Below are 24,237 nucleotides of genomic sequence, written 5' to 3'. Positions count from 1 at the left end.
AGTGAATGCTGAGAAAAAAACTGCAAACCTTTCTCGAAAGAAGAAAAGTTGCTCTCAAGTATTAGAAGTGCTTGAACCCTGCCAAGTTTTGACAATGCTTCTTATTTCTCTCTTTCATACTTTCCTGAAATGTTTATTTGAAACATGTTTTTAATATTATTGAAGAGTTCTAGTGAATTAAAATGTCTAGTGGCCATTTTGGTAAGATATTTCTGGTTTTTCCCATGAAAACTTTGAAATGTTAGAAGCTCTCGAAGTACAAAGATGATGCCCCAAGAACAGGTGTGTCTCCAGTTGCCTGTGCTCTGGAATGATAGAAAATTCACTTTCTGAATGTAAGYTGTTTAGATTGGAAGGGTAAGTTCCTGTTACAATGGCTAATTTTAGGAGGAATTTTGTAATACTACATATGCTTTAATTTCTCGTGAACCTCTAAATCTTTTAAGAGCCTCTGGAGGAGGGGTTTCTGGAATCCTTCCCATCCCATGAGGTTTGTTCATAAAATGTGACACACTGAAGCTGTCTCTCAGGGCACAAAACATCATYAGGGCAGGAAAGCCACAGCTCTAAAGCTGCAGCTTTTGGCAGATCTTAAAGGGGAGGTTTGCGATATGAAAAAGAAAATTATTTTTCGTTGTAGCTAGTGGTGGATATTTCTCTATGCAAACTGGATTGCTACTGACTTTCTTGATAGCTGCTTTATTTRAATCTCCTTGAAGACTAGTCTGTCAGCTGTTTTGGGGGAAGGCTACATTTCTCTTAAGGTTCTTACTGTCAGTTTTCCCATCTTTCTATGAGGATCTGAGGGGCTATTGGTTAGTGGCAGATTGCAGAGAATGCAAACCAGCCATTGCAGAGAATGCAAACCATCAGCCAGTGAGAGGTGACATGAACTTATTTTATGTTTAGTGGTGCCAAAGGGGATTTTCCTGTTCTTTGAGTAGCAAAAGAACAGCTGAGGTTCAAACCCTTTCTTCACCATCTTGCAACATGCCAAAAAATTAATGTTTAGTGCAAGTTTGGCAAAGGTCTATTTTCATATGCAAATCAAATCCTTAAGAACACAATGCAGTGACATGGGAGACCTAGGAGAATTGAACAGGAATGCTGGTCAAGTTACTGGGTTTCAAAGCTTTTGAGAAAAGAATGTTTCAATATTATCAGTTTCCCTTAAACACTGGTGAACACTTACAGTTGCTTTTCCTACTATCATCTGTCGCTACAGATGGGAAGAAGTCATGGGCTTKAGAGTTTGCTCAGATCTGGCCTGTCCTGATAGTGTAAGGCATGACCAGAGAGCCATTTTCCAGGAGAAGCTAGGAGGTAGATATGGAGTGCCTGAAAAAGTTGTTCATATGGTGTTTTTACTAAATTATAACAGATTCCAGGTACTTCAGWGCAGAAATAAGCATTAGGGTGTGCAGAGAAGTAAGAGACAAAAAATATAGTTGAGTGTTTCATTGCACTGGAGGAATTTAAGTCCTCAGATCATTAAGCCCTGATGCACATGCTGTGATGCAATTGCTGGACAATTCTCACAGAATCAATTAGTTTGGAAAAGACCTCTGAGWTCAAGTCCAGCCTGTGACCAAACACCACCATGTAACTCCAGTGTGGCACTGAGTGCCACATTCAGTCTTTTCTCACGTGTCTCCAGGGACAGTGACTCCATCACCTCCCTGGGCAGTCCATGCTGATGTCCAACCACCCTTTCTGTGAAGAAATTCTTCCTGGCACAGCTTGAAACTATGTCCCGTGCTTGCTATGGTGATTTAATTTTAATTTCTTGATACCTTTTATGTTGATTACCATGCAGTAAATTACTGTGGGTTTTTTTTTTGTTTTTTTTTTTTTTTTTTTTTTTTTTTTTTTTTTTTTTTTTTTTTGTTTTTTTTTTTTTTTTTTTTTGTTTTTTTTGTTTTTGTCTTGGTTTTTGTTTTTTGGTTTTGTTTTGTTTTGAAAGCCCCTACAATACAGAGAGCAATGCCTGTATGGGTAGAGTCCCAGCTGCCTGCCTGCAGTGGGCACAGAGGAATTCTGCTGTGCATGGGGAGCTTTGCTTCGTGGGCCAGGTGCAGTGGGGTTTGCAATTTTTTCTTTTCCTACTGCTTTCCTCTAAAACATTAGGCATGAGCCGTGGCTGGAGGCAAGAATCCAGCCTTGATGGAGTGCCATCCTGATCTGACCAGACAGGCCTTGTGGAAGTATTCAGCCTCTATGCTTTGTTGCTTTCAAGGGGGAAATCCCACTAGATAACAACTGTACAGATGAGACTGGAAGATTTTGTGTTTAGCTTTCCCTAAAAAACAAGAAAAAAGTAAAGGAAGAAACCTTTTYTTAATGTGTGGTTTTGTTTCTATCTCCTTCAAGAAAGAAGAACTGTTGGAAAAATAGACGTATCCTGTTTCTTGAATAGTCCACGAAGTGTTGCACAGTTTAATGCACAGTTCAGTTCCTCCCTGGAAGAAGTTGGCAAGGCTTGCTGCACAGGGAGAGTAAGCTGATGTGTTGCTAGGTCATCTTGGAAACTGCAAATGGATTGGGACAGGAGTGCTAAGGAGATTTATCAGACATCAGGAGCTGAGTCTAGAAGTTAGTGTAGAGATTAGCACGCTGCAGAAACCTCTCTTGTGAACCATAGAAGTGAAGGGGTAAAAGAGACACTTCAGATCCTCTCCTTGCCATTTTGCTAAAATGGATTTGAATGAAATTGAATGTATAACTAGCCCTTAATTTCCAAAGCATTTTGTGTGGGTTTAGCAATCTGATTCCTGTCAAACCCAATGACTGTCATATTGACGCAAATACCAGGCAATATTTAGAAAAWTCAGGAAAGGTATTTTGCCAAGCAAGAAAAAAACCCAGCCCCTCTCTTTTAACATGCATTCCTATAGGAATCAGAAATACAGAAGRAAGGGAAAAAGCATACTTAAGTGTTGACCATTCTAACAAAAATCATACTGTACTYGTCTTTTTTTGGAATGTTTTTTTAAGTTTTCCACTGGCTGGAGGCTTTTGAAGGAAAGGAAAGAAAAGACTCATCTTCTGTATTGAATTAACTTCGTTAATGATTAACAGAGCAGTGCAGTATGTGTGGTGCATTTTAATTAAATCAGAAGAGACATGATTTGGACAAGATTTTGGTTTCACTTTGAAAGTTATTAAATAAACTGACACTGCTTGCTCTCCAAAAGTTCCTGGGAGCATCCGGTTAGCTGGTAATCCCTGTGCAGCTAGTGAAATAAAGCTGCTTCTAAAGCACCTAAGGGCCAGTACCAGATATTAAAAATGACTGGTCCAGTCAGACAGAGCAATAACTGATCATTAACCTGCATGAGGCAGGGTCCTGGTCTGAGGATCCAGTTTCAGTACAGGGATAACAAASGTCCAGACTGAGTATTTCTGGTTGAGTTTGCATTTTGAATACCTCTGAGCTGCTCAAGTGGCATAAGCTGCTGAACAGTTGCTGCGTTTGGTGGAATTCTGATAGCTTTTGCTAGCTGAGTTTATTGGGCTGTTTGTGAAGTGAGATCCTGACTGGGGCTTGGATGTTGTTCACCAGTAAAACTGAGAGTATCGTAAGATAGGAGCTTTCAATACAGGAACATCTCCCATAAATTGGCCCAGCAGGAAATGCTCTTTTCCTTCCAGAGCTGTGCATGTGCTGTGCACACATTTATTGAAACTCTTCCAGCAGGGAAGGGTMGAGCCTGAAGCCTGGACTCAGACCATGGCTTTGGACTGAGGCAAGGCAGTGGATGCTCTKGCTGGCATGTGGTGGCACACAGGGGTGAATGGATCTAACACTTCACACTCCTTGAGTTTGCTGTTGTTTACTGATCTATTAAGGAGCTGCRGCTGAGACCTCCACCCATGCCCTCTGAGCAGTAAAATCAAGGCAGGGCCTGTTTTGCCTAGAGATGCATCTCTCATCTATGTTTGTATCACACCTACCACATTGTGGCCCCTGGGTTTTGTGGCCATGCTTGAAGTGAGTAGTTATCTTTCCAGCATGCCTCCAATATATAAAAAAGAACATTAATAATCTCATATAAAACCTGTTGTTGAAATAAACTCTTGCCAAAAACAGCTGGGGCAAAGAGAACTTACCTCTACATTCATTATAGGCAGCTTTCTGCAGCTTTCTGTTTTGTGAGCTCTTCAGGTATTATCCTACATGGCTGTGAGCAGAACTCCTACGAGTCTGGGCTTTGAGTGCTGTCCTTTGCACTGATAAAGCTGAAATTTATTAATAGTYATTATAATTCAGGTGTAAATGAGAGACTGCAAATTTTAAAGTTTGAGAGGCAAAATAATAAATTGCTTTTCATTTCTGTGAGAATTGGCATGTGTCCCTGAAATGCGTAAAAGCACAAAAGAACGGGTGTGGAATTGTGTGGATAAATGATGGCCTTTGCTGCTGGTGGCTGGAGGAAAATGGGCTCCTACTCAGAGCAGGAGGGCACCAGAGTCTGTCCGTCACTTGTCGCAGTGCCAGGGCATAGGGAGAAGTGATAAAGCTTTGGTGATTGCTTCCCTCATACACTTTCCTCTATTTCAGTTGTCCAATGACCAGCAGGTAGCTGTATCTTGGTGGTTATATGGGAGACTGTTGTTTGCATCTTTATTTGAAASCAGTGAAAACATGAAATAAAAGCTATGCTTTTGAAAGAAATGGTCTCTCACACCCATGAAGTATTATGCTGCTTTATTTCTGGATTGTCCATTTCCCCATAAGTGACCGATAGAGAATACAAACACCAGCAAATAATGTTTTTCTAATCAAGTTTCAATTTACAGTGGAAGTTCKCCTTGGAATATGATTTTAATACTTGTCTTGAAGTTTGTTTTGTTTACTGTTGCAGCCATACATGCAGTCAATAACTTTTCCATATGAAAAGCAGGATAATATTACCTCAAAAATTGAGGTCAGAGAAAATTAAATTCTCTTCCTTGTAGGGGATGAGATTCATGCCTGTACTACCCAAGGCCATCTTATCTTAGCAAAGCAGGCATTAGATGGGATTGAATGCTGCATGGGCTCTGTATGGGTCTTATCAGGAGCTACATGTTTTGGAAGTGATTACAATTTTGGGTTGCAGGCTCTTGCATTCTGATTTACCAGGCTTTGCTCCCAGTCCTGCAGAACTTGTCTATGCAAATAGTTCTGTCTTCTGATAAGGCATTTGCTACCTGATAATGYGTCAGTGTGAACATGCAAATTCTTCTTGTGTGTGATTTGCATATGCCCAAACCTACATATTTCAATTTGAGTACGTATTTTAATACATAAATCCACACAAATAGCTGTGTACGTATTATTCACAGATTTCATTCAGCATGTTAAAATTTCTGACATTGCTGCTATTTATAGGCATCTGGGTAGTTATAAGTGCAGGTAACAGTTAAAAAATGAAGGGAAGAATAAATATTRTRGTTGTAGGATGGATTCTTAGTATTGAATCCAGAAAGAGCTTGGAAAACTTTTAAGTGGGAAATGGCAGAGTCTCTGTTGTTTGAGATATTTAAAACTGTACTTGGAGAAAAAAAAAAATACATAGTAAGAGGCAGCTCAGCATTATTTGATGACAAAGTACATAGTCTTGTTTTTATAAGTACTCAAGAGACAAACTCCAAAAACTTATGTATGAGCTGCCAGACTTTACCTACAGCATGTGATTTAATACACCAAGTGTTGTTCATCTGTGAAATAAATTCCCTGCTCACATGCCAGTGTCCTAGAATGAAATCTCCTAGGATGGTGAATGCAGATGCTTTTTGCCCTGTGAGATGCATCCGCTGAGTTCCCTGCAGTGAACTGTATTGGGGCATTTCAGAAAAGACCTTTAAAAAACCCAACAGTTTGTCTACTCCGTGAGAACATGAAAGAGTCTGTGGCATCCTTCATTTTCCCAGGGAGGGAACAGTTAAAAATATTCTTCAAATAAGGAGCAGATGTTAATGTCATTAGAATGGATTTTCATAAAAAACAGTTCTCTTGCAAAATGCCAGTAGCTTTGCAAAGCTCTCTACAAGTCCAACTTATTTCAGACTTGGGGCACAGGGAAGAGGCAGCACAGGGAGAGCTATTTGCTGTCTCTGAAACCAATCAGGTACATTTCTGTAAGTTATTTGCCTGTTTTAAAACTGCCTCAACATGGACTAAACAGCCAAAGAAACATGGAGTAAAAGAAATGTGGAGGTATTTGAACAACAGGACAAGAATAGTGAGCATCACAGCAAATTCTCTGTTGATAAACAGGTACAAAAAGATACAGGCTACATGTGGAAGGGTATGGACTGAACAGTGCTTGTGCTTCTGTCACGTTCTAAATTCACTGTCATTTCAAAAGAAAAAAAGATGCACAAGACTTTTTGATCAGCTCAATGAAAACTCTGCCTTGCCTGCAGGAAGGGTTAAAGTAAAAATAACAAACAAAATATTAACTGGCTCTCTGGATGACCTCTGGACATTCTTATTGTTAGTATGAGTAGACATTGGAACCTCCCACTAATAATTTCCTTTTGGAAAACTCTCACGTCTCCTTCCTCCTCCTCATTTTACTGCTTTTAATGTTCAGAAAATAGGAAAGGCCCTGTGGTTCCTTTCACTGCTGCAACAGATGACCTGCACTCCAATGGAGCCATTTGACTTGAGTTCATTGGCATGAATGATGCCTCACAAGTGCTCTAGTGTAGTTAGCATTTGTTTACTCTGGGTTTTTTTTCTCTTTCTAGTGTCTTCCTTAGGGGTTTGGGTGTCCTAGATTGCTGAAGCATCAGGACATCCTAGGAAGGCAGGTTGAGACATGTCTCCTGCCCCTTCATTTTTTATGCTTTAGATGCCCGTGTGAATTTTTGAGATTATCTGGGAGGCGATTTGCCTCTCCCTGCTGCTCCATATGCAAGAACTTCACCTCAGGGCCACAGTGTACTGACAGTAAAGTATCCCTCTTGGTTAAATTACTGAGGTAAACAACAAACATTTGGCTTCCAAATAATAAAGGGATTATTAAGTGCAAGGATCTATAACTGATTCAGATCATCCTCCCACTTCTTTTCAAAGGGTTTGCAAGCCTGGCACAATCTGTTTCAGTTTCTTTCAGGGGATCCAGTTCTGCCCTGCTGTAAACTTCTGGAGCTGCTGGATCCACACCCAAGTGAATGGGAATGCTTGGCATTGCAGGGCTTGGCCTAGGCTGAGCTCTTCTTGGTGTTGCAAACAGAATCATCAAACGTCCCTGTAGCTCTTGTTAGAACAGTGCTGTTCCTCGGCTGGATGGACCTTACGGCTTAAATGAGGGGCACGGGTGGGGGTGAGGCCCCTGAGACTCAGCAGTGTCCCCACCAAGCTKCTCCTGGGGGTTACCCCGGTGCACATGGCAGTGTGCTCCTTGCCTTACGCAGTGGATTGACATCAGCCTGGCCAGACTTGCCTGTTTGATCTTGCAGCTTTGCAAGTGTGACAAATCACGGTTGTAGCAATTCCTGGATGGAAGAAAGAATAATAACACCAGTGCTGTCAAATTAAAAATTAATTTGAGGGATGCCAACCTGCAAAGCAGGTTGAGCAGTTGTTGACAAGGGTGCCTGTCACAGATAACACTACAGACAGACRCTGATATTGTTTGGAAGGGGGATTTGCCCACCTTATTTATCTTCAGCTCCTCATTTGCAGGCAAAGGTGGATCATGCCTTGAGGAGAGGCTTGAATGGCCCATGTTGCTCATTGCTGAATCTATAGGCAAATGAAATMTATTCTCAATAATGCTGAAGAGGTATGGGCAAGAAGATGCAATTTATTGCTCAAAGTATTGAAATTAAAAATGGGCTGACTATGTGAAGCATTGTGTTTCATCTTGACTGAAGTTCTCTTCCAGAATTTTATAATTCAAAACAGTTTTTGGAAAACTGAAGAAAGAGAAATTGTGATTCTTGTGACTGTCTAAACAGGAATATTTTAAAATGGTTCTGGAGTCTACTGCAAGTAGAAGAGGCTTCACATGTTTCTAATGGCCAACAAATAGAACCATGCATGACAAAGCCAGCAGATTTTCTAAAAATCTGGAACTAGTCTTTCAAGATGTAGAGCGTGGTGTTTTRAAGGATAGTCAATTTGTTTTTATTTTTATCCTGCATAGAAGCAGTTCTGTTGGTGAGCACTCCAATAACCTAATTTATTCCAGGATGGATTGAAAAGACTATAGAACAATCAACTGGAACCAAAAGTTTCTGTGACACAGTGCTAACTAGAGACCTGAAATCTGTAGGGCTGCCTAGGAACCCAATTTATAATTTCATAAACGTCAGCTCTTACATCTGGCATCTGATTAAAATGTGTATTTTGGAAGAACAGTGATACGATCTCTGTTTAACTAACGCTCTTCCATAAGGAAGAATTCTGCTCCTGTAATTCCTCAGCAGTAGAAATGCCTTTTCCAGGAAGAGTAAATATGCCTCCCTTCTCACCAGTGTTTTTAAGGATCCTTTGTATTCACATTGCTGTACATGTTCACCTTCCTTTAAGGGCATGGTAAAAAAAATTGAAAAGCAATGGCCTGCCTGCTGCACCCTCATGTCATTTGCAGAATCACAATCATGTCTTTGCAATCACAGAAGTGGAATTAATATTTTCCTCCCTTGSCAATCAGCACTATTGGCCTTTCCTTGCTCCAGACCAGAATTCCAGTGTAGTTTATACACCAAAAGATGGGGGTTTTAGTGTACCTTAGGATAAAGGGCTGGGTCTACAGAAGGTGTGCATGAAAAAACAGCAACTTCTTGGGGTACTGCAGACCTGTGCCTGTGTGTGTGTAAATGAGCCCTTGTACGTGTTTGCATGGGAATCATTCAGCTATCAMTAAAGCACAGAACTGTTACCTTTTCATAAAAATCTGTCTCCTTGAAACTGTAGAGAGAGTTTTTGGGAGGTGAAAAAAACCCAGATATTGCCTATGGGATTTAAGCAGAACATAAATTAGTATCAGTGTCCGAGCAAAGTGCAGCCATTGGATTCTTGAAAGCTGTGAGGACTGAAGAGTGAGGGTTGATGCTTCCTTGTGCAGAGGCTGCCTGGGCTCACTCCAAGGTAAGAGTGCCACCTGCTGAACCCACCCGTTCCACACACGGGCGAGTTTGCAGCAGAGATTCCCTGCTGGAGCTCTAATCCATCCACACCCACTCTTGCAATTTATCAGGGTTAACAAGATCACAGCCTGGGGTGGAATAGCTGCAGGACTGCACAGTAAGTGGTTTCAGTTTGCTCRCATTCTTGGGTTTTAAGGGGAAGGGGTATGAGAGCCAAGCATATGAAATCACTGTAACTGATGGTGCCTGCATTTAGATCACTGCATTTCTGTTTTCTGCTTCGTTCACTGGATTACATGGAAGAACACTGAGGATAGTCTGTTAGGTTGGATTTAGCTCCAGCCCTGTTTTTAATCTTGTTGCTAAACAAAAGATGGGTTTACCTTGATTGCMGTGGAGCTTGCAGTAACTTCTCACCTTCTTGGATTTGTGTTTGTTTGGCAAGCGCTCTCAGTCTTGAGATGTCTGATCCAGCTTGACCTTTTCACAAGTTACATTGGATGCAAGTGCCTGCAAARTGCTTAGGCACTGATTTACTATCAAAAGGGAGGACTGTTCCCTGGACCATTATTTTATATCTGGGTCCTCTCATCTCTCAGCAAGCTGGAATGTGACTTTCCTATGAGCAAATACTTGCGAAGGCATCTCTGTGCAGGGCTGAGGTTTCCCGGTGCTCAGACGAGCTGGCTGAACACAGCCCCTTCTTGTGAAAGCTGAACGGGAAGAGAGTGTTTGTCAGTCAACTTGAGCAGCTGAGAAATAAATCTTCAAGAATTTCTGTGACTGGGGACCCAGGAGTAGCAAGGAGGATCCATTAGAGAGAATACAGAAAAAAAAAAAAAATTAAAAAAAAATCATGATCACAGAGCGGAGGGGGAAGGGAGGGGCTATAAGATAGATAATGAGCATGACAACAGGCAAATGCAGAGTGTCATTCCAGGAGCTGCAGGACCAACCAAATGGTTAACCTGTGAGGTAGAAAGAGCATCCAATGAGTCTCGCATGCCTGAAAGAATAATGGCATTTTTATTATCTCATTCCACGCCCTGATCATCCGTCCATTTGCTCCCTGGAGCTGCCAGCAGTTTGCACTGATTCATACGCTGCAGACATGATCAGCAGATCATACTGCAGGCAGAGCTTGTCGAGCCTTTCCAAGTGAGTTGCCAGTTTATTATATCTGTATGGATTTAGCCTTTCGGTGTTGTGTAGGAAGCTCTGGGTGGTGGCAATGGCAAGGGGAATAGAATGTGTAACAAGTTRGGAAGCTGGTTGAACTGGGGAATGGGTAATTGATATAGGCTGAGTTCTTTTGCTTCTTTTTTTACTACATTGTGCTCTGTTGTCTGAAGTCTTTGTATTGATGCTTTTCTCTTACCTGAATTGCMGAATTTAAATTGTTCAGTGGCAGAATAATATGCTGGGAGAACTGGCTGCTAATCAGAGTTCTGTTGGTGGGAAGTTTGCAGAAGTTTCATCGTTCATGTGAAAGCTTTCGCATAACTAAGATTGCTTAATTCACTGAATTAATAGAGTCCTCATGGCAYGTTCATCCCTGAATGTGAAAGGGGAAGCAAGGGAAGAAAATTGATCAGCCTGTGTAATATTGCCAATGATACAATCTGCTTTATTCCTGTACTGACTGTATTGTTTTGTTGGCTTGCTTTATGAGTTGATGGGTACAGGACACTACTGTGTTTCTAAATTGCTCTGATTTATGTAAGCGTTTGGTTTAAAGATTGGGAGCGGTTTTGAAGAGCAACTGGAATTTCTTTATGCCTCTTTTCTAGAGTTTGCAGCATGAAATCCTGTGCTCTTGGAGGGAGTGGGAGCTCAGGGATTTCCAAAACTCAGCCCCTTCAAGAAGTCCCTTCCAGGAATCTGAAATCTTTCACTATTATTTCAGAAATTGGGCAATAAACAATGATTTAACTAGGAGCATGTCAGATGACACTTCTTGTGTGTTGTTCTGTGGTGAAATACAACCACAAGCCACAGCAGGCAGCCCTCCCACACTGCTGGATGGGAACGGGGAGCAGCCATGGGGGAGCAGCAATTTCTCTACACTCAGTGAAAGGGGAAAACAAGGGAGGGGAAAGGGCGAAGTGGGTGAGATTTGGGCACTTTAGTGATGATKCAAGTGGTGAAAACTTTGACTTGTGATACCTAACGTGGAGAGCTGACCCTGAGTGACCTTCCGACCCTTTCTGGTCTGCACTGGGGCTGGTTTAGTGAGGTGTCAGGGTCTGGCTCTTATGCTTAAACTACTAGAGACCATTGGATATCCTTGCTGGGAGAGATTCTTCTCCACTCCCTTTTGGGCAGGAGAGGGAACCAGGATTGTACTACCTTTGTGTCTGGCATATCTGTGATGTGTTGGGYGAGTGCTGGGAGCAATGCCTTAGCTTGAGTGTGAAGTGAGTTCACTGAAATCAGTGAAATTATTTCAGTGAAAACAACCCTTTTCTCTTGAAGTGTGATTAGCTACTCTACTGTTGTTTTCCTGTATCTTGGGAGTCTTGGGTCCTGTGRCAGCTCCTACCAAGAGCAGACACACCTTGAAAACCAGATATGGGTTTTCTTTTGTCAAGACTCACAGTAGCATGCTTGGGGAAGAAAAACAAAGTTCACTTTGGCAAGGACTCTGAAGAGACATCAAATGTGTGGCCAGAACTTGGAAACTGATTTATTCCCTTTTAACAAACATCTCGGTGACCTCAGGGCAAGAGGGGGAAAGACACCTTTAGCATTAGCCACAAAGTCTTCTTCAAAGCATTGCTCAGAGAAATACATGATGAAATACTGCCCTTCCCAGGCTGAGGCATAACGTAATCATTCCAAGTGCTCATGTCTTCTCAGGAGATTGCAGTGGAAAAGAAAAGGAGTATTAAAATCCTTATAAGTTAACTCTCTGGGGGCTCTCCAGGGAAAAGGAGGAGGCTGTTATTGCATTATTTTGAATGAGGTACAATGTGATTGCTAACTTCTTGCAAATGTCCTCTAATGGCCCCTTTTTATGATTGTTTCATCTGCRTTGTTTAAGGATATTTTTCTGTGCTTTCAGTGTACTTGTAGTATTTGTAGAAAATTTTGTAATTGCTAAATGGCTGAATATAATCCTGTTAGCATTTGATACACTAGAAATTAAAAGCAGAAGCTCTCAGTGTAGCCAAGAAATCATTCTGGTTGGCTTGAAAACACAAAGTCTGTTTAATAAATGTATAGGGGTTGGCTTGGCACGCTGTGCTGGACACTAAAGTGTTTACTGTGCAAGTTGCTAGAGAAAGCAGAAGTTCTCTTTGCCAACAGGTAGAGTATTTTCTTTCAGCAAATGATAATTTCTGTTCTAACTTCACTTTGGTTTTGGAAACTCAGTTTGTTTGCAGCATTTTCTTCATATTGTAGGTTATCTTTTCTGTTTCTTGGCTGGATGTTTAAGGCTGATATCAGCAGTTCTTTTAGGAGCAGAGAGGGGAAGAGGACTCCTCCACAGCCAGCTCTAGTGTTGGTAGCACTGTGTTATCTGGTTAATTCTGCTCCAAAAACTGATGYTGTTAATTTTTGCTTGAAGCTTGCTCTTTTACTCTGGTCTTCTCTTCTAACCATGYTCTTTATTTCTGTTCCTCATTGAGCAATGGCCTAAATCCTTAATTTTTAAAAGCCTTTTTACATTACTGAAGTAATACAGGAAGGTCATAATGTAACCAGATGCATGAATATATTGGTGTGTAGTGAGATTTTTCTCTGTTGTGAGAGCAAAGAATGCCCATCTCAATTTCTGAAAGTGGCTCTTCCCCAACAAGTCTACAGAAAAAAACTGAAACATTTTGGAGTTAGCAATATTTTGGGTGGAAAAAACACTATGGCAGAGAAAGGACAGGTCTGTAGGGAAACCCCTGAGGTTTTGCAGCCTTCTTGCCCGAGTGAAAGATGTTATTTTCAGCATAAATAAAGCGAAGCATTGGCTGTCAGGAGCACAACACTGGAGTGATCTGTGTGGAGTTTTGAGCATCAAATATCTAAGGCTTTGTCAGAAAACAAGTGACTCTGGAGGGTTTCTTGAAAATTCTGAGATAAATTCCCCATCTTGTGCAAGGCTTGGTTCGAGCAAGGAGCTTGCTGTGAATCCAGATGCCTGAAATGAACTGTGAGAATTGTTTCTGATGAAAGGTAAATTTGGTAAAACTAAGAAAATTTGGGGAAGTTTTGGTCAGAACTGTTTCAGAATGGTTCAGAGCAGAGCTGGTTATGAGTTCACATCGGATTTCTGATAAGCCATCTGACAATAAACATTGTCTAAATAAAAAAAATAGAAAATACTTGTTTTTAATGAATTTTTTGCACTTTCTAGAAATGACTGAGTTGCCCCTTTGCAAATTTTTAAAATTAAAAAAATTCTGATTTTTAAAAAAACCTTTTGATTCCAATTGACCTACCTTTTAAAGGAAAAAAAAAGTAAAAAGTAAAAATACTTAGTTAAAGGATTTCCTTTCTTGTTCCAGGCTGAATAAAAATAAAACAGCCCTGAACATTTTCCATATCACTTCACTCTGACAAGGGKTTTTGCTTCTGCTTCAGCAAAACTAGAAAATTCATTGTTAGTGCAGATCTKAAATCCAGATAGCTCCTCCACAGCYGCACTGTTGGCWTAGGTGTTCAGCTAGTGGTGGGTGGGGGTGGTAGAACTTTATCCTGCTTCTTCATACCTCTGCCTTTCCCTTCCTGTCCAACCTGCACTCCCCATCCACCCTGTTCACAATTCAGGGTAAAACAGGAAGATTGAAAAAAAAAATCAGGGAAATTCTCTGGTGATTATTTTAGGCCCTTTTTGCTTTTCAGTTTATATATATATGTATATATGTCCATGTAAAGCAGATGCAGTAAATTATGTCCARTAAATTAAATCCAGTGTTTAAAAATGCAACCAAGAAAAACACTTCCATCAATCATTGAAATAATTGAAACATAGAGGCTTAACTTACTGTAAGTTTTCACTATATCCACATTTTCTTTTGTAAAAATCTCCCAAAATATTTTAAAAACCCTTTCTTGCACTGTTTTCATGTACTGACACGTGATTTATGTTTGGGATGTGTAAGCTCTTAAATGCAGTGAAAAAGTCTCTTTGAGTTCAGTAAGGCAGCTTGCATGCCTAAGTGTCTACAGAACCAAGTTTATAATTATATCTCTGTATAATGTTAGCCTTCATGCATTTATCCATTCCAATTCTAATTCTCCATTTCATAAAATCTGTGATCAAATTTTGGAGCCCAAGCTAAGCCWATGTCGTCCCTTTTAATTTAGGACTCAGCCCTTTTATTCTCCTTCTGTGCTTTACTTTTATTAGTTGCTTTCTTTTTGTGCTGATGTGCAGCACATACTGTTAAAGGCACTTATTAGAGCCAGAATTTTACAGCGTGGAGACTGTCCTAATAAGGRAAAAAAACCAGCCCTTTATTGGTGAGGTAAGAGAAATCAGGCAGTGGATACTTTTTTTGCTGATTGAAAAGGATAAGGTGCGGTTTGGCAGGTATTGCATTGGTTTGGCAATTGCTGACATGGTTCCTCTTTTCTGCGGTTCAAATCCTTTGCAGAGTAGACATTCAGGGAGGGCTTCCCCCACTCTCCCTTTTGTCTCCCCCTCCCTTCTTCCTTCTCTTTCTCACAARTGTTCAGCTGTTGCTGTGAAATCTCACCCTGACACTCAAACTGGATGTGGTAATGAGACGTTTTTGCAAGTCCAGCAGTGCAGTATTGTAATCACCTTCTTGGGGAACAGTGAGCACACTGCAAAACAGTTTTCCATGTGGGTTTTTCTGCATCTAAAGCTTTTAAACAGTTTGTGAAGTTGTCAGAAAAATCACACTGTAGTCCAAGGTGTTTTGATACAATTTGTCTCTTCTCAAAAACCCGCTATTGAGGCAAAGTACCAGCCACAAGGTTTAGTTGAGCTTTAAATTGCTCATCTGTTTTTCCTTCCAATTGCWTTGGATGCGTGTATCGAATTCCAGGGATAAGCAGCACACCCCCGGCTTAAGTACAGGCTTCAGATCTGAAGTCAGTGTAATTCCTTGACTTTTAAGCTGAGTTACAAGGTTCAAATGAGAGCAGTAGCTGGTATTTTGCTGGGTTTGTTCCTCAGTCTCTGTCTCTTGGTAACTGAATATTASGCCAAGTATTGGCTCTGCTTAAATTCACTTTGTGCTGCATCAGGAGGCTGAAACTGATGTAAAGTGTCTGCCCCCTTTCCATCTGGTGCTCTAGTGTGTTTCTTTGATTTTAGGAGGAATAATGGTTAATTTAGTCACCAAAGATCCAGTTTTCTCTGTCGCTCGCTTGCTTATTTTCTTCTGAATATTGTACATTTGCTGGCGTCACTCATGAGGCAATTTTTTTTTTCTCCTCCCCACCACAGTAATTCTAGAGTACATATCCTGTCATTGTTGAGGATATGGGAGAGGGAGTGAAAGATAAATGGGAGAGGGGAGAGGGAGAGGATGTGAAAGATAAATGGATGGTAATAGAACAGAAAAGAAAAATAAATAGCATTTGTAGCAAGGGTTGGATGTACCAGTTCACATTAAGCAAAATATACAGATGCACCATTAGGTATGGGCTACTCCCCAAAAGCTTAATGAACCACCTCTTTTGGACGGATTGGTAGGATTCCCCCCCCCCCCCCCCCCTTTTTTTTTTTTTTTTTAGAGATGCCTGTTTTTATTCAGACTCTTTTTCCTCAAAGTCAGAATTTCTCTTGAAGATCAGGGMCTTGGCTAACTTTGTCTTATTTTTCTATTTGCCATCCATCATTTTTTTATATAACTGGGTTAAGCAACAGTGAGAAATATTCAATTTCTTGTGAGCAARACTGACTCCAGCAGAACCTGGTGTACCAGCTGAAGAGGATTAACTCTGAGCCAGAAGTTTGACTCTGAACCTTTTTCAGATCACTTTCAACTGCATTAGACTTCTATTTTGCAGGATTTGGTCCTGCTTCAGGTCCTTGAGGCAAACATTGCTGTATTTTGGAGCAAAAAAAGAAAACATAACTCTGTTTCCAAACTGCTTAAAACATTATTCAGGAAATATCTTCTAACTGGTATGCTATGTATTAAAAAAAATTGGAGAAAGCAGACTCCGCAGAAGCCATCTATGTGCACTTGTTTTCCTTCCCACGATTCTTCAAGGAATGTGGAGGCCTGTCCTAGAGGTGTGTCATTGAGCCCAATGCACTTAACAGTACAGGATGTAAAATTTTGGCTTCTATTTGGTTTGCCGAAGCCAAATTGCCCGCAGGCCGTTTTAACCATAAAAATATATTACATGCTTCTGAACAGGAGGTTTTTGCTTTGCCGGATTCCATCTGCATTATGTCCAGCACTGGTGTTGCTGCAAWGTAATTACAGAAGTACCTTCTAGCACCATAACTGTTGCTGTCCTGTCATGTTCCTTACTACAGKTTTTTGTTGTTTAGGGATTTGTTTTGTTTTGGGTTTGTGTGTGTTTGTTTGTATTTCTTTTGTTATGCTTGATTTAGTGAAGTTTGCAACCCAGCAAGAGTCATAGGATGCACTGCTCAATGCACTGTGGGTTTCAGGATCCACAAATGATGTGTGCCACCATCATCACACCCTGACATGGCCATGGTGGAACCTTTGCAGTCTCTTTGTTCCTTTTCAGGTTGTTCCTGGCTTTCCAGCTCTTGTGAGCTACAGTGGCATTCTCCATTGTTGTGTGTTTCCTTTGCCCCTTTTTTCACTTTTTCCTTTCAGTCATCTTTTGATTATGTGATTATTTTGTAAAGCCCAAATGAAAAGTGTTCCAGTGTTATTGTCTTCTCTTGCACACTGATTTCTTCAGAAGAAGAATCCTATTTTTAAATTAGGGTGTGTATTTTGTATAACACTCATCTTTCCTCTGTGAGGCATGAGATTTTTACGATTCTACTTTTCCTGCAAGAGGAAAATCATTGGCATGTGCTCTGGGTGTGTAACATGGTGTTGTGCCTCTTGGCCTTAGTCATCTCTCTCCTCCTGGAACAGGAGTGGTCAGACACATCATGTCAGCAGTTTTCTTTCTCATGGTTGCAAAATGTCCTAAAGCCTAATTAGCAGAGATCACATTTGTTTCCAAAACCAGCTAAATTTTTACTTTAGTTAGAAAGATGAAGTTTGAGGACTAATTTTCTCGTTGTCCCTCTGTTAAATTTGCCATAAAGGCTGTGACAAAGCTACAACATAGCTTTTACTGAAGGTTTATAATCTTAAAGTTACAAAATTCTCAGTGCTGTAGCAGAGCTATCTTGATATTCCCATAGTCCTTATCTAAATGGCTGTGAAATCTTCTTCCCTGGCTGCATGTGCCTTTGTGATAATTTGCAGCCCATCCAGCTGAGAACCAATATTCCTRTMTTGTGCATACCTGAGAGCTGCATTWAGTCCTTTATCATTTTRGGATAGCCATGGCRTTAATGACTTACCTGATTTCCTGGATTCTTCACTCTCTTTCAAACTCGCCTGATACCCTGTGAAGTGCTTAGGTAGAAGACAGTGTCTCCCATCCAGCCCTATGTGTGTTGCCCCTGAACATTTTGAGGGTGGTATTTTGATCAAACTTTGGTGAGACATCCAGAAAATCTGTTTGTATCTGATTATAGCTGTGCACTAACACTGGCAGTCTGTCTCATGCTAATCTTGAGCTGGCAGAAACACCCCCAAGTACATCCAAGAGCCCCTCATTGGCAGAGGATTGCAAGTGTTTGAGTTGAGAGTTATGCCTGTTTTGGCATAGATAGTGCCTGTTGTGCTGCCTCTGGATCCTGAAATGCACGATTCTTTTCCCTCAACGTTCCTCAATGTTGGTCAGGTGGGAACTGGAGCACAAAGGAGTTCAAGCGTCTCACATGGGAAACTATAGCAGAAGAGGAGCCAAATGAAGTCTTCTAAACCCTGTATTTAGCATCATAAATGTCAGCATTGTTAGTTTGAATTAGGAGCCGTCTTATTTCTCCAAGTTCCAGTATTTCTAATCCCTAGACCCTTTTGTTACCTCGTAGCTGCTAAAGTTTATCTTCTTCAGATGGATAATGACCATATTTTTGTTTACTCAGTAATCTCAATCAGTTGAACTGTGGTAACAGGTTGGACCACACTCTATGTGAGTAGGAATTCAGATTCTCTTATGATTGTTCTAATTCTTTGTTGTGCCAAGCATTTATCATTTTACATTGCCAAATCCTTGCTTTCCAAATATTGTACTTTCACAAAAGTGTATTAAATTTAAATTTGCTCTCCGGTGCTTGGATTTTGGCCCCTACCAGTGCCTTTCAGACTGCATAACTTAAATTCAGTGAGAAATTTCATACAAGGGTAAACGAAATTGCRTCTCCCTTGCAATGGGTTTGGTGTGTGTCTGTGAATAGTTGCTATGGATCGCTGGGAAGTGGATACGTGGATGAGCAGTGCATGGTTGGATCAAGTGTAAGGTCTGTTTTCTGTTGATATTTSTAAGGATCTATCTGCTGTGAAAATGCCTCATTATACAAGTCTCAGTGACTCCCTAAAACACTCTGTCTTGCAGTCCAGGTGAGAGGTGAAAAATTTTGTCTATGACTCAAGGCCAAGTCCTGCGAGAGCTGGTTTTGGAAGGACATTCAGGTCAGTCCCATCTGCGCTGTGGGACTGAACAGGGACAGAGCTGTGGTGCACAGAGATCTTCCCGTGTGACTCCTGCAGTTGCTGTAGGACTAAAACCTCTCTGGTGTTGCGCTGCTGCTTTCTCATTCCACCACCATTTGGGAGTCCCACCTCACCAAGTCCTGCTGAGCTTTCTGTACCTGTTGAGGCTTGAGAAGTAGAAGGGTTTGGCAGCAAGCTAACTCCTTGCTTCCCAGTGGCAGGGTGAGGACCCTGCGCCCCATTTCTCATACTTTCAGGCTGTATCTTAGGTGTATACTTRTATATCTTWTCTGTATACTTTTATATCTTATTTRTATACTTTTATACCTTTTATATGTGTATATATGCATATCTTATCTGTATACTTTTAGGTGTATCTTAGTTCACAGCCCAGTACTTCAAAAGGTTCCAGACTGGCATTAAGCCATGCAGACCCCTGTGGAAAGCCTGAGGTGCTTTCACAGTGACATGGCCACAATGTCTTCTGGGCTACACTTGTCTTTGGCCCTTCCTTTTCCATTTCCCATCAGGCACACCTCTTTTTTAAAAATGTGGACTTCTGATTTGGAAATGCCTGGCAAAAGAAGGCATTATTTAAAACGTGGAGGAGAAAAAGGCTGTCACTTGCTCATAGAGTGCTCAGGGGAGCGTGTCTCTTTGTTCAGTATACCAAAAAAAGACATCTCAGGGTAATTCTGTCAGTGGCTTTCACATGCTTTTTCAAGAGCAATGATGGAAGTGAGCACAGTGCAGCTGTTACAGATGGAACTGGGATGAAGGAGTCCACTTACCTACAACTCCCTCTAGAAGCTGCTGGAAGAGCTCCTGGTAGCTTCAACAAGTTTTTGGAGCAGGTATGAAGTAGTGCAGCCAAAAGAGAACTGTATCTGCTCTGTGGTTTAGACTAAAAGCARTACATTCATCTATATATGTGTATTTCCATTCCATAAACTGGCATTATAATAGTAATAATACCCACCACACAGAAGTCGGGGGTGGGGGGTGCAAGGATTGCTTAACATTTGTAAAACATGTTGAGATCRTTTGATGGAAAGAATTTAGCAAGTGCCAAGAACTAGTATAATAACAAGGGGAAAATAGCCATCAGTCTGCATTCACTTCTGGAATGTGATGAATTATATCAGAAGCCTTGGCTTAAACATCTGTGGGTGCATACATTTAATGATGAATTTTTTTATTACCTTTCCTGTAAAAATGTTGGTTTAATCTGTTAGATGACTTTGCTTCTTGGTGATGGAAGCTTATCAGAGCTTGTCTCCTCTCACCTTTGGAACCAGATCCTCTTTTGGCTGCCCTTGCAGTCTATTTCCATTGGCTGTATCGCTTTCTTATCACAGCAGCTCTTTGCTATCCTTCTTCYCTTGATGCCCACCTGTATAAAGCATTTTGTAACAGCTATTACAGGCTGGCCCCCTRTGTGGAGCTGCTGTTCCAGAATGGAACTGAAATTATTAGCAACAACAACTAAAAGGGTGCCATAAGTGTTGTGATTTGAAATCACACTGAATATTGCAGAAAAGCCCCCTACCCTGCCCCTRTATTGCACAGGGCAGTTTCTCTGTGTTAGGTACCTTATGCCTGTGTCACTTTGGAAGTCCTCAAAGTGCTGTGGGCACTTTTAGTCCAAGCAAATCGTTATTTTCTACCAATCCCTAGTTTTTATCTGGTACTTCCTGTGAATAGCAAGTAAGTTGTAGATAATTTGTCAATAAGTCTTTGAAATGGAAGAGGTTTTTGTTGGATGCTTGAGTTCTGTAAAAGGGGTTGTTTCCCCCCGCCCTTTTTAAAGAACAGTGGCTTTTAGATTTGTGTTTGCAGTGTGATTAATGAGCTCTCATGAGCTCAGTCAGCTTTCCACTGAGTATCTCCAGTTCTGAGTTTAGTAGTTTYGTATGAGCAACGTCTCTGGAATAAGGATTACAGTGAAGCAATATTAGAAGAACAAGCACATCTAAGGGAAAACTAATTGAAAGGATAAAGCCAGGATATTTTATTGTGTTTATGTGGGTGTACTTACAATGGCTGCATTTCAAACTTSCAGCTGTTGCACAGTGCTGTTATACGATGTCTGCAAATTGTTGTAACATTAGTGTGCTGTTCAAAGTGCCGTGCGTGACCCTGCAGATCTGTACGGACCTGCTTTATGGAAGGGTTCTTTACCTTTCATGAGGGTGAAAGACACATCAGGATTARCTTTCAGAGGGATGCATGGAATGTATCTGCCCCTAATCCTGTTAGCAAGTGACAGGATCTGCACTAATAATTCCTCTGCTGTCTCACTGAAAATGTCTCCTAATCACCTTGGCTGTTGACAGTAGGCTTCTTAAACACCTCAGAAAGAGAGAGATGCTTGCCCATGCCGAAAGCGAAACAAAATCCACACCTGCACAGCATCCATGAGTTGTGTGTGTGKAGGGAATCAGTACTAGAAAACATTGAGACATCTGATTTTCATTATTTTTTTTTCCTTTCACCACATGTTGTAGCACAGAATGTATTTGTAATGCCATATCCCCCCTCCAGTGGCTTAGTTCAGTTAGCATAAGGGTTCCCAATCTGCTCTGTTTCAGTGCATGTTYTGGTCTTGCGTTTCATCTGCTACCCTGTTTGTGGCATTTATTTCAATATTTAGTTTGCTGTGCTATGTTAAGGCTGTGTCTTCCTCGTGCATATTTTGTGCTGGGAAGAGTGGATAAAAAAAGATTGTTCTATTATTATCTGAATAATTATCTGGTAAAATTATTTTTTCCAATTCCCTGTGTACAAATACATGCCTCATACTTTGTCAGTGCAGTCTTTGCTGTATTTCTGAAAGTTTCAGCAGACATCCCCAGGGACCTTTCTGGCTCTGAGCAGGAGTCATTTAGCTCCAATCTCTAATCCCCTGGGAAAGACACAGGAGTTGTGACACTTCACAGAGCCCAGGCTCATGCTAACGCCCATACCTTCAATGGAAAAAGCARTAAAAATACTGGGTTCTGACTGTCTGTAGGTGTTTCAGATCACAGAACACTTCAGGCAAGGCTGAAGTTGCTGAGTGATGGGTAATCTGGGTGATGACAAACTGTTGTGTTACAGATGTGATTCATGGAGGGTTTTGGTTTTCCAGGCACTGGACAGCCCTGTGAACCTGGCTGGATGTTGGTGACTGAGCCACTTGCCTGGTGCTGGTGCTTTCACTGTCCTTCCTGTGCCCTAGAGGATCTCTTCCCCTTTTCCCTGTTCTCTGAGTGTTTCTCTATCAACCTTCCTCCATTCCCCATCTTGTGCCCTGCAGAGATGGAGGCTCCTCGTGCATTTGCCATTGTCTCCTCTCTCTGTGTCCACAGTCCAGGGAGATGTCTTGTTGCTGATCCCCTCCCTACACAGTTAGTCTGCTATTCCTCATTCCTGCCCCACTTGGTATCTCTGTCCCACTCTTGTTCAAATCCATAATGAATGTCAGGGTCAGTGCTAAATCAGGGACTGCTGTTTTGTATATGAAGCCATGTCCGAGACTGCAAACTGATCCTCCCCAGACATGGCAGCATTTCAGTGACAGATGAAAYAACTCCTTTCAGGATGGGTCCAGCACCATTGGTGGGTGATGTCCTTGATATCAATCCATGGGATGCTGAACTTTCTTCTTCAGCACTCACCCACTGCAGAGTCCTGGCTTGTGGCTTTTCATTATACCCTGCAAAGCCTGGCAGGCAAGCGAAGAAAATGCAGGAGGGTGAAAGGCAATTCTGCTCAGAAATTTGTCATCTTTGAAAACCAAAGCCATGTTTCATCTCCAGTTTCACAAATTTCTTGTTTTGTCAGGGAGGACRGTGAATAAATACATGCTGCAAGTTGTGAGTAGGTTGCTTATGGTGATGAAGGATTAGGGTGTGTGACTGAGGCTTGTTTGGATATTAATGTTTCATTCCTCAAATCAGTGATTCTCTGAGTTAACCTTTTTAGCCTTTGTCCTTACATGATATTCAGTGGAGCACGAGCAGGTTGAAATTAAAGATGCTTTGTGTGTATGAGACCTACCCTCATGGTCCTTTTAAAATACAGCACTCTTAAAATGCAGCAATCCTGTTAATGTTTGTGAAGGAAATGAAATGCAAGTGTTAGTTTGTTACAAGGCTCTCTATTTCCTAGAGTGCTGCATTAAAGAAGCCTTCAAAGCAGGTAACCAGGGTGAAAGTAGATAAGCAGATGTAATTGAAGGCTGGGTTTCCAGGTCAGAAACACATACATGATTTATTGTAATTCAGCTTGAGCTTTCCTGAAATCATCCATTTGTTCTTGTTTGCTAATTTGTGAGGATACATCGTACTTCTTTAAAATAGCGAAATAATGCCAGAAATATATATATTTTTTAAAAGTCTATATTTTTTAAAAAAGCATTGCCTGCTGCAGTTACTGGGCTAGTGGGCTAAACTGCATATTGAATAGAGAAGAGAGAGAAGCCATCTCTCCTTCCATCCAGTTTCCTTGATTTGTCTCTATAGTGAAACCTTGATAAAACACCCATTGTTTCTGTCACTGCTGTAGGTGCACAAGGGTGAAGGTGGTCTGTACTCTTAGCACCATGTTTTCTAGGTCTGGTTTTAGGGTTGTGTGAGTGCTGRGGTGGTGCACTCACTTCCTAATGACAACACAGTCTAGCTTCTAGTAGAAAAAATGTACTGCAYGTGATGTGAGTTTTAAATTTTTTCATGGAAAGAGCTGTTTCTCATATTCATTGCTTAGAATRTGCATCTCTTAGACATGCATGCATATAAAAAATAGAGGAAAATGGCTGTTGGCCATGAGAAACAGTCCTGTGCTCTTGCTCRGGTTCCTCCCCATAAAGCTAAGAAGAGTTCTTTGGGTGCTTTTCCTCCAGATTTCATGTCTGATGGAGTGTCCATGCCTGCCTGTAACTCCCTGAGTGTCATAGCTTAATGACATGGCTGTGTGGGATAAGGAGATGGCCCAGTAATAAAAGTCCTCATGCCTGCATTTCCTCTCTTGCCCTCATTTAAAAATCTCTGCTGGATATTGTGGGTGATGACATGAATTTTGTATGATGTGAAAAGATAATTGGAGGAAATACAGAAATTTGGAGATGGAGCATGACACATTGGTGACATCAATTTGCCCAAAGGTGCCTGTAAAAAAAATATGTGGGTTTCATTCCTCAAGTCTTTTGCATATTTTCTAGGAAGACCACAATTCTCACTATAAAGGGGAGCTCTTTTGTGTTAAATGTCTTGTCTTAGTTTTTAATTTCTCCTGTCTTGAGTCAATCTTTTGGTCATGTCAGTTGGAGTTTTATWTGCAATGAAATATAAAAAAAGGAGGAGTTGGATCTTGATTCTGTATGCAATCAGTAAGCCAGCAATTTGAGGTATAAAAGTGCTTTGAAAGCCATATTAAATATAGCAGCCCAAAACCACAAGAAAGATTTTTTTTTTTTAATTTGTCTTTGTAGAAA

At 41.0% G+C, this 24,237-nt stretch overlaps 1 protein-coding gene across 5 annotated transcripts in view; it reads left to right on the top strand.

Moving 5' to 3' along the window:
- The window catches only part of CALD1 (caldesmon 1), a 106,180-nt gene that overhangs the window by 47,138 nt on the left and 34,805 nt on the right, over window positions 1-24,237 (top strand). Inside the window, exon 1 of one of the 5 annotated variants that reach the window (XM_057390015.1) lies at window positions 10,015-10,245. The exons of the other annotated variants lie outside the window; for them this stretch is intronic. Coding sequence (XP_057245998.1) covers window positions 10,199-10,245 — 47 coding nt within the window. The 5' untranslated portion in view covers window positions 10,015-10,198. Of the gene's footprint in view, window positions 1-10,014; window positions 10,246-24,237 lie in introns of those variants that run through there. 5 annotated transcript variants of the gene reach the window in all.

The sequence above is a fragment of the Malurus melanocephalus genome, unplaced genomic scaffold (assembly GCF_030028575.1).
Source record: "Malurus melanocephalus ecotype Western Australia unplaced genomic scaffold, MMel_1.1 scaffold_22, whole genome shotgun sequence".
Classification (NCBI taxonomy): domain Eukaryota; kingdom Metazoa; phylum Chordata; class Aves; order Passeriformes; family Maluridae; genus Malurus; species Malurus melanocephalus.
This window is presented reverse-complemented; position numbering and strand designations above follow the sequence as displayed.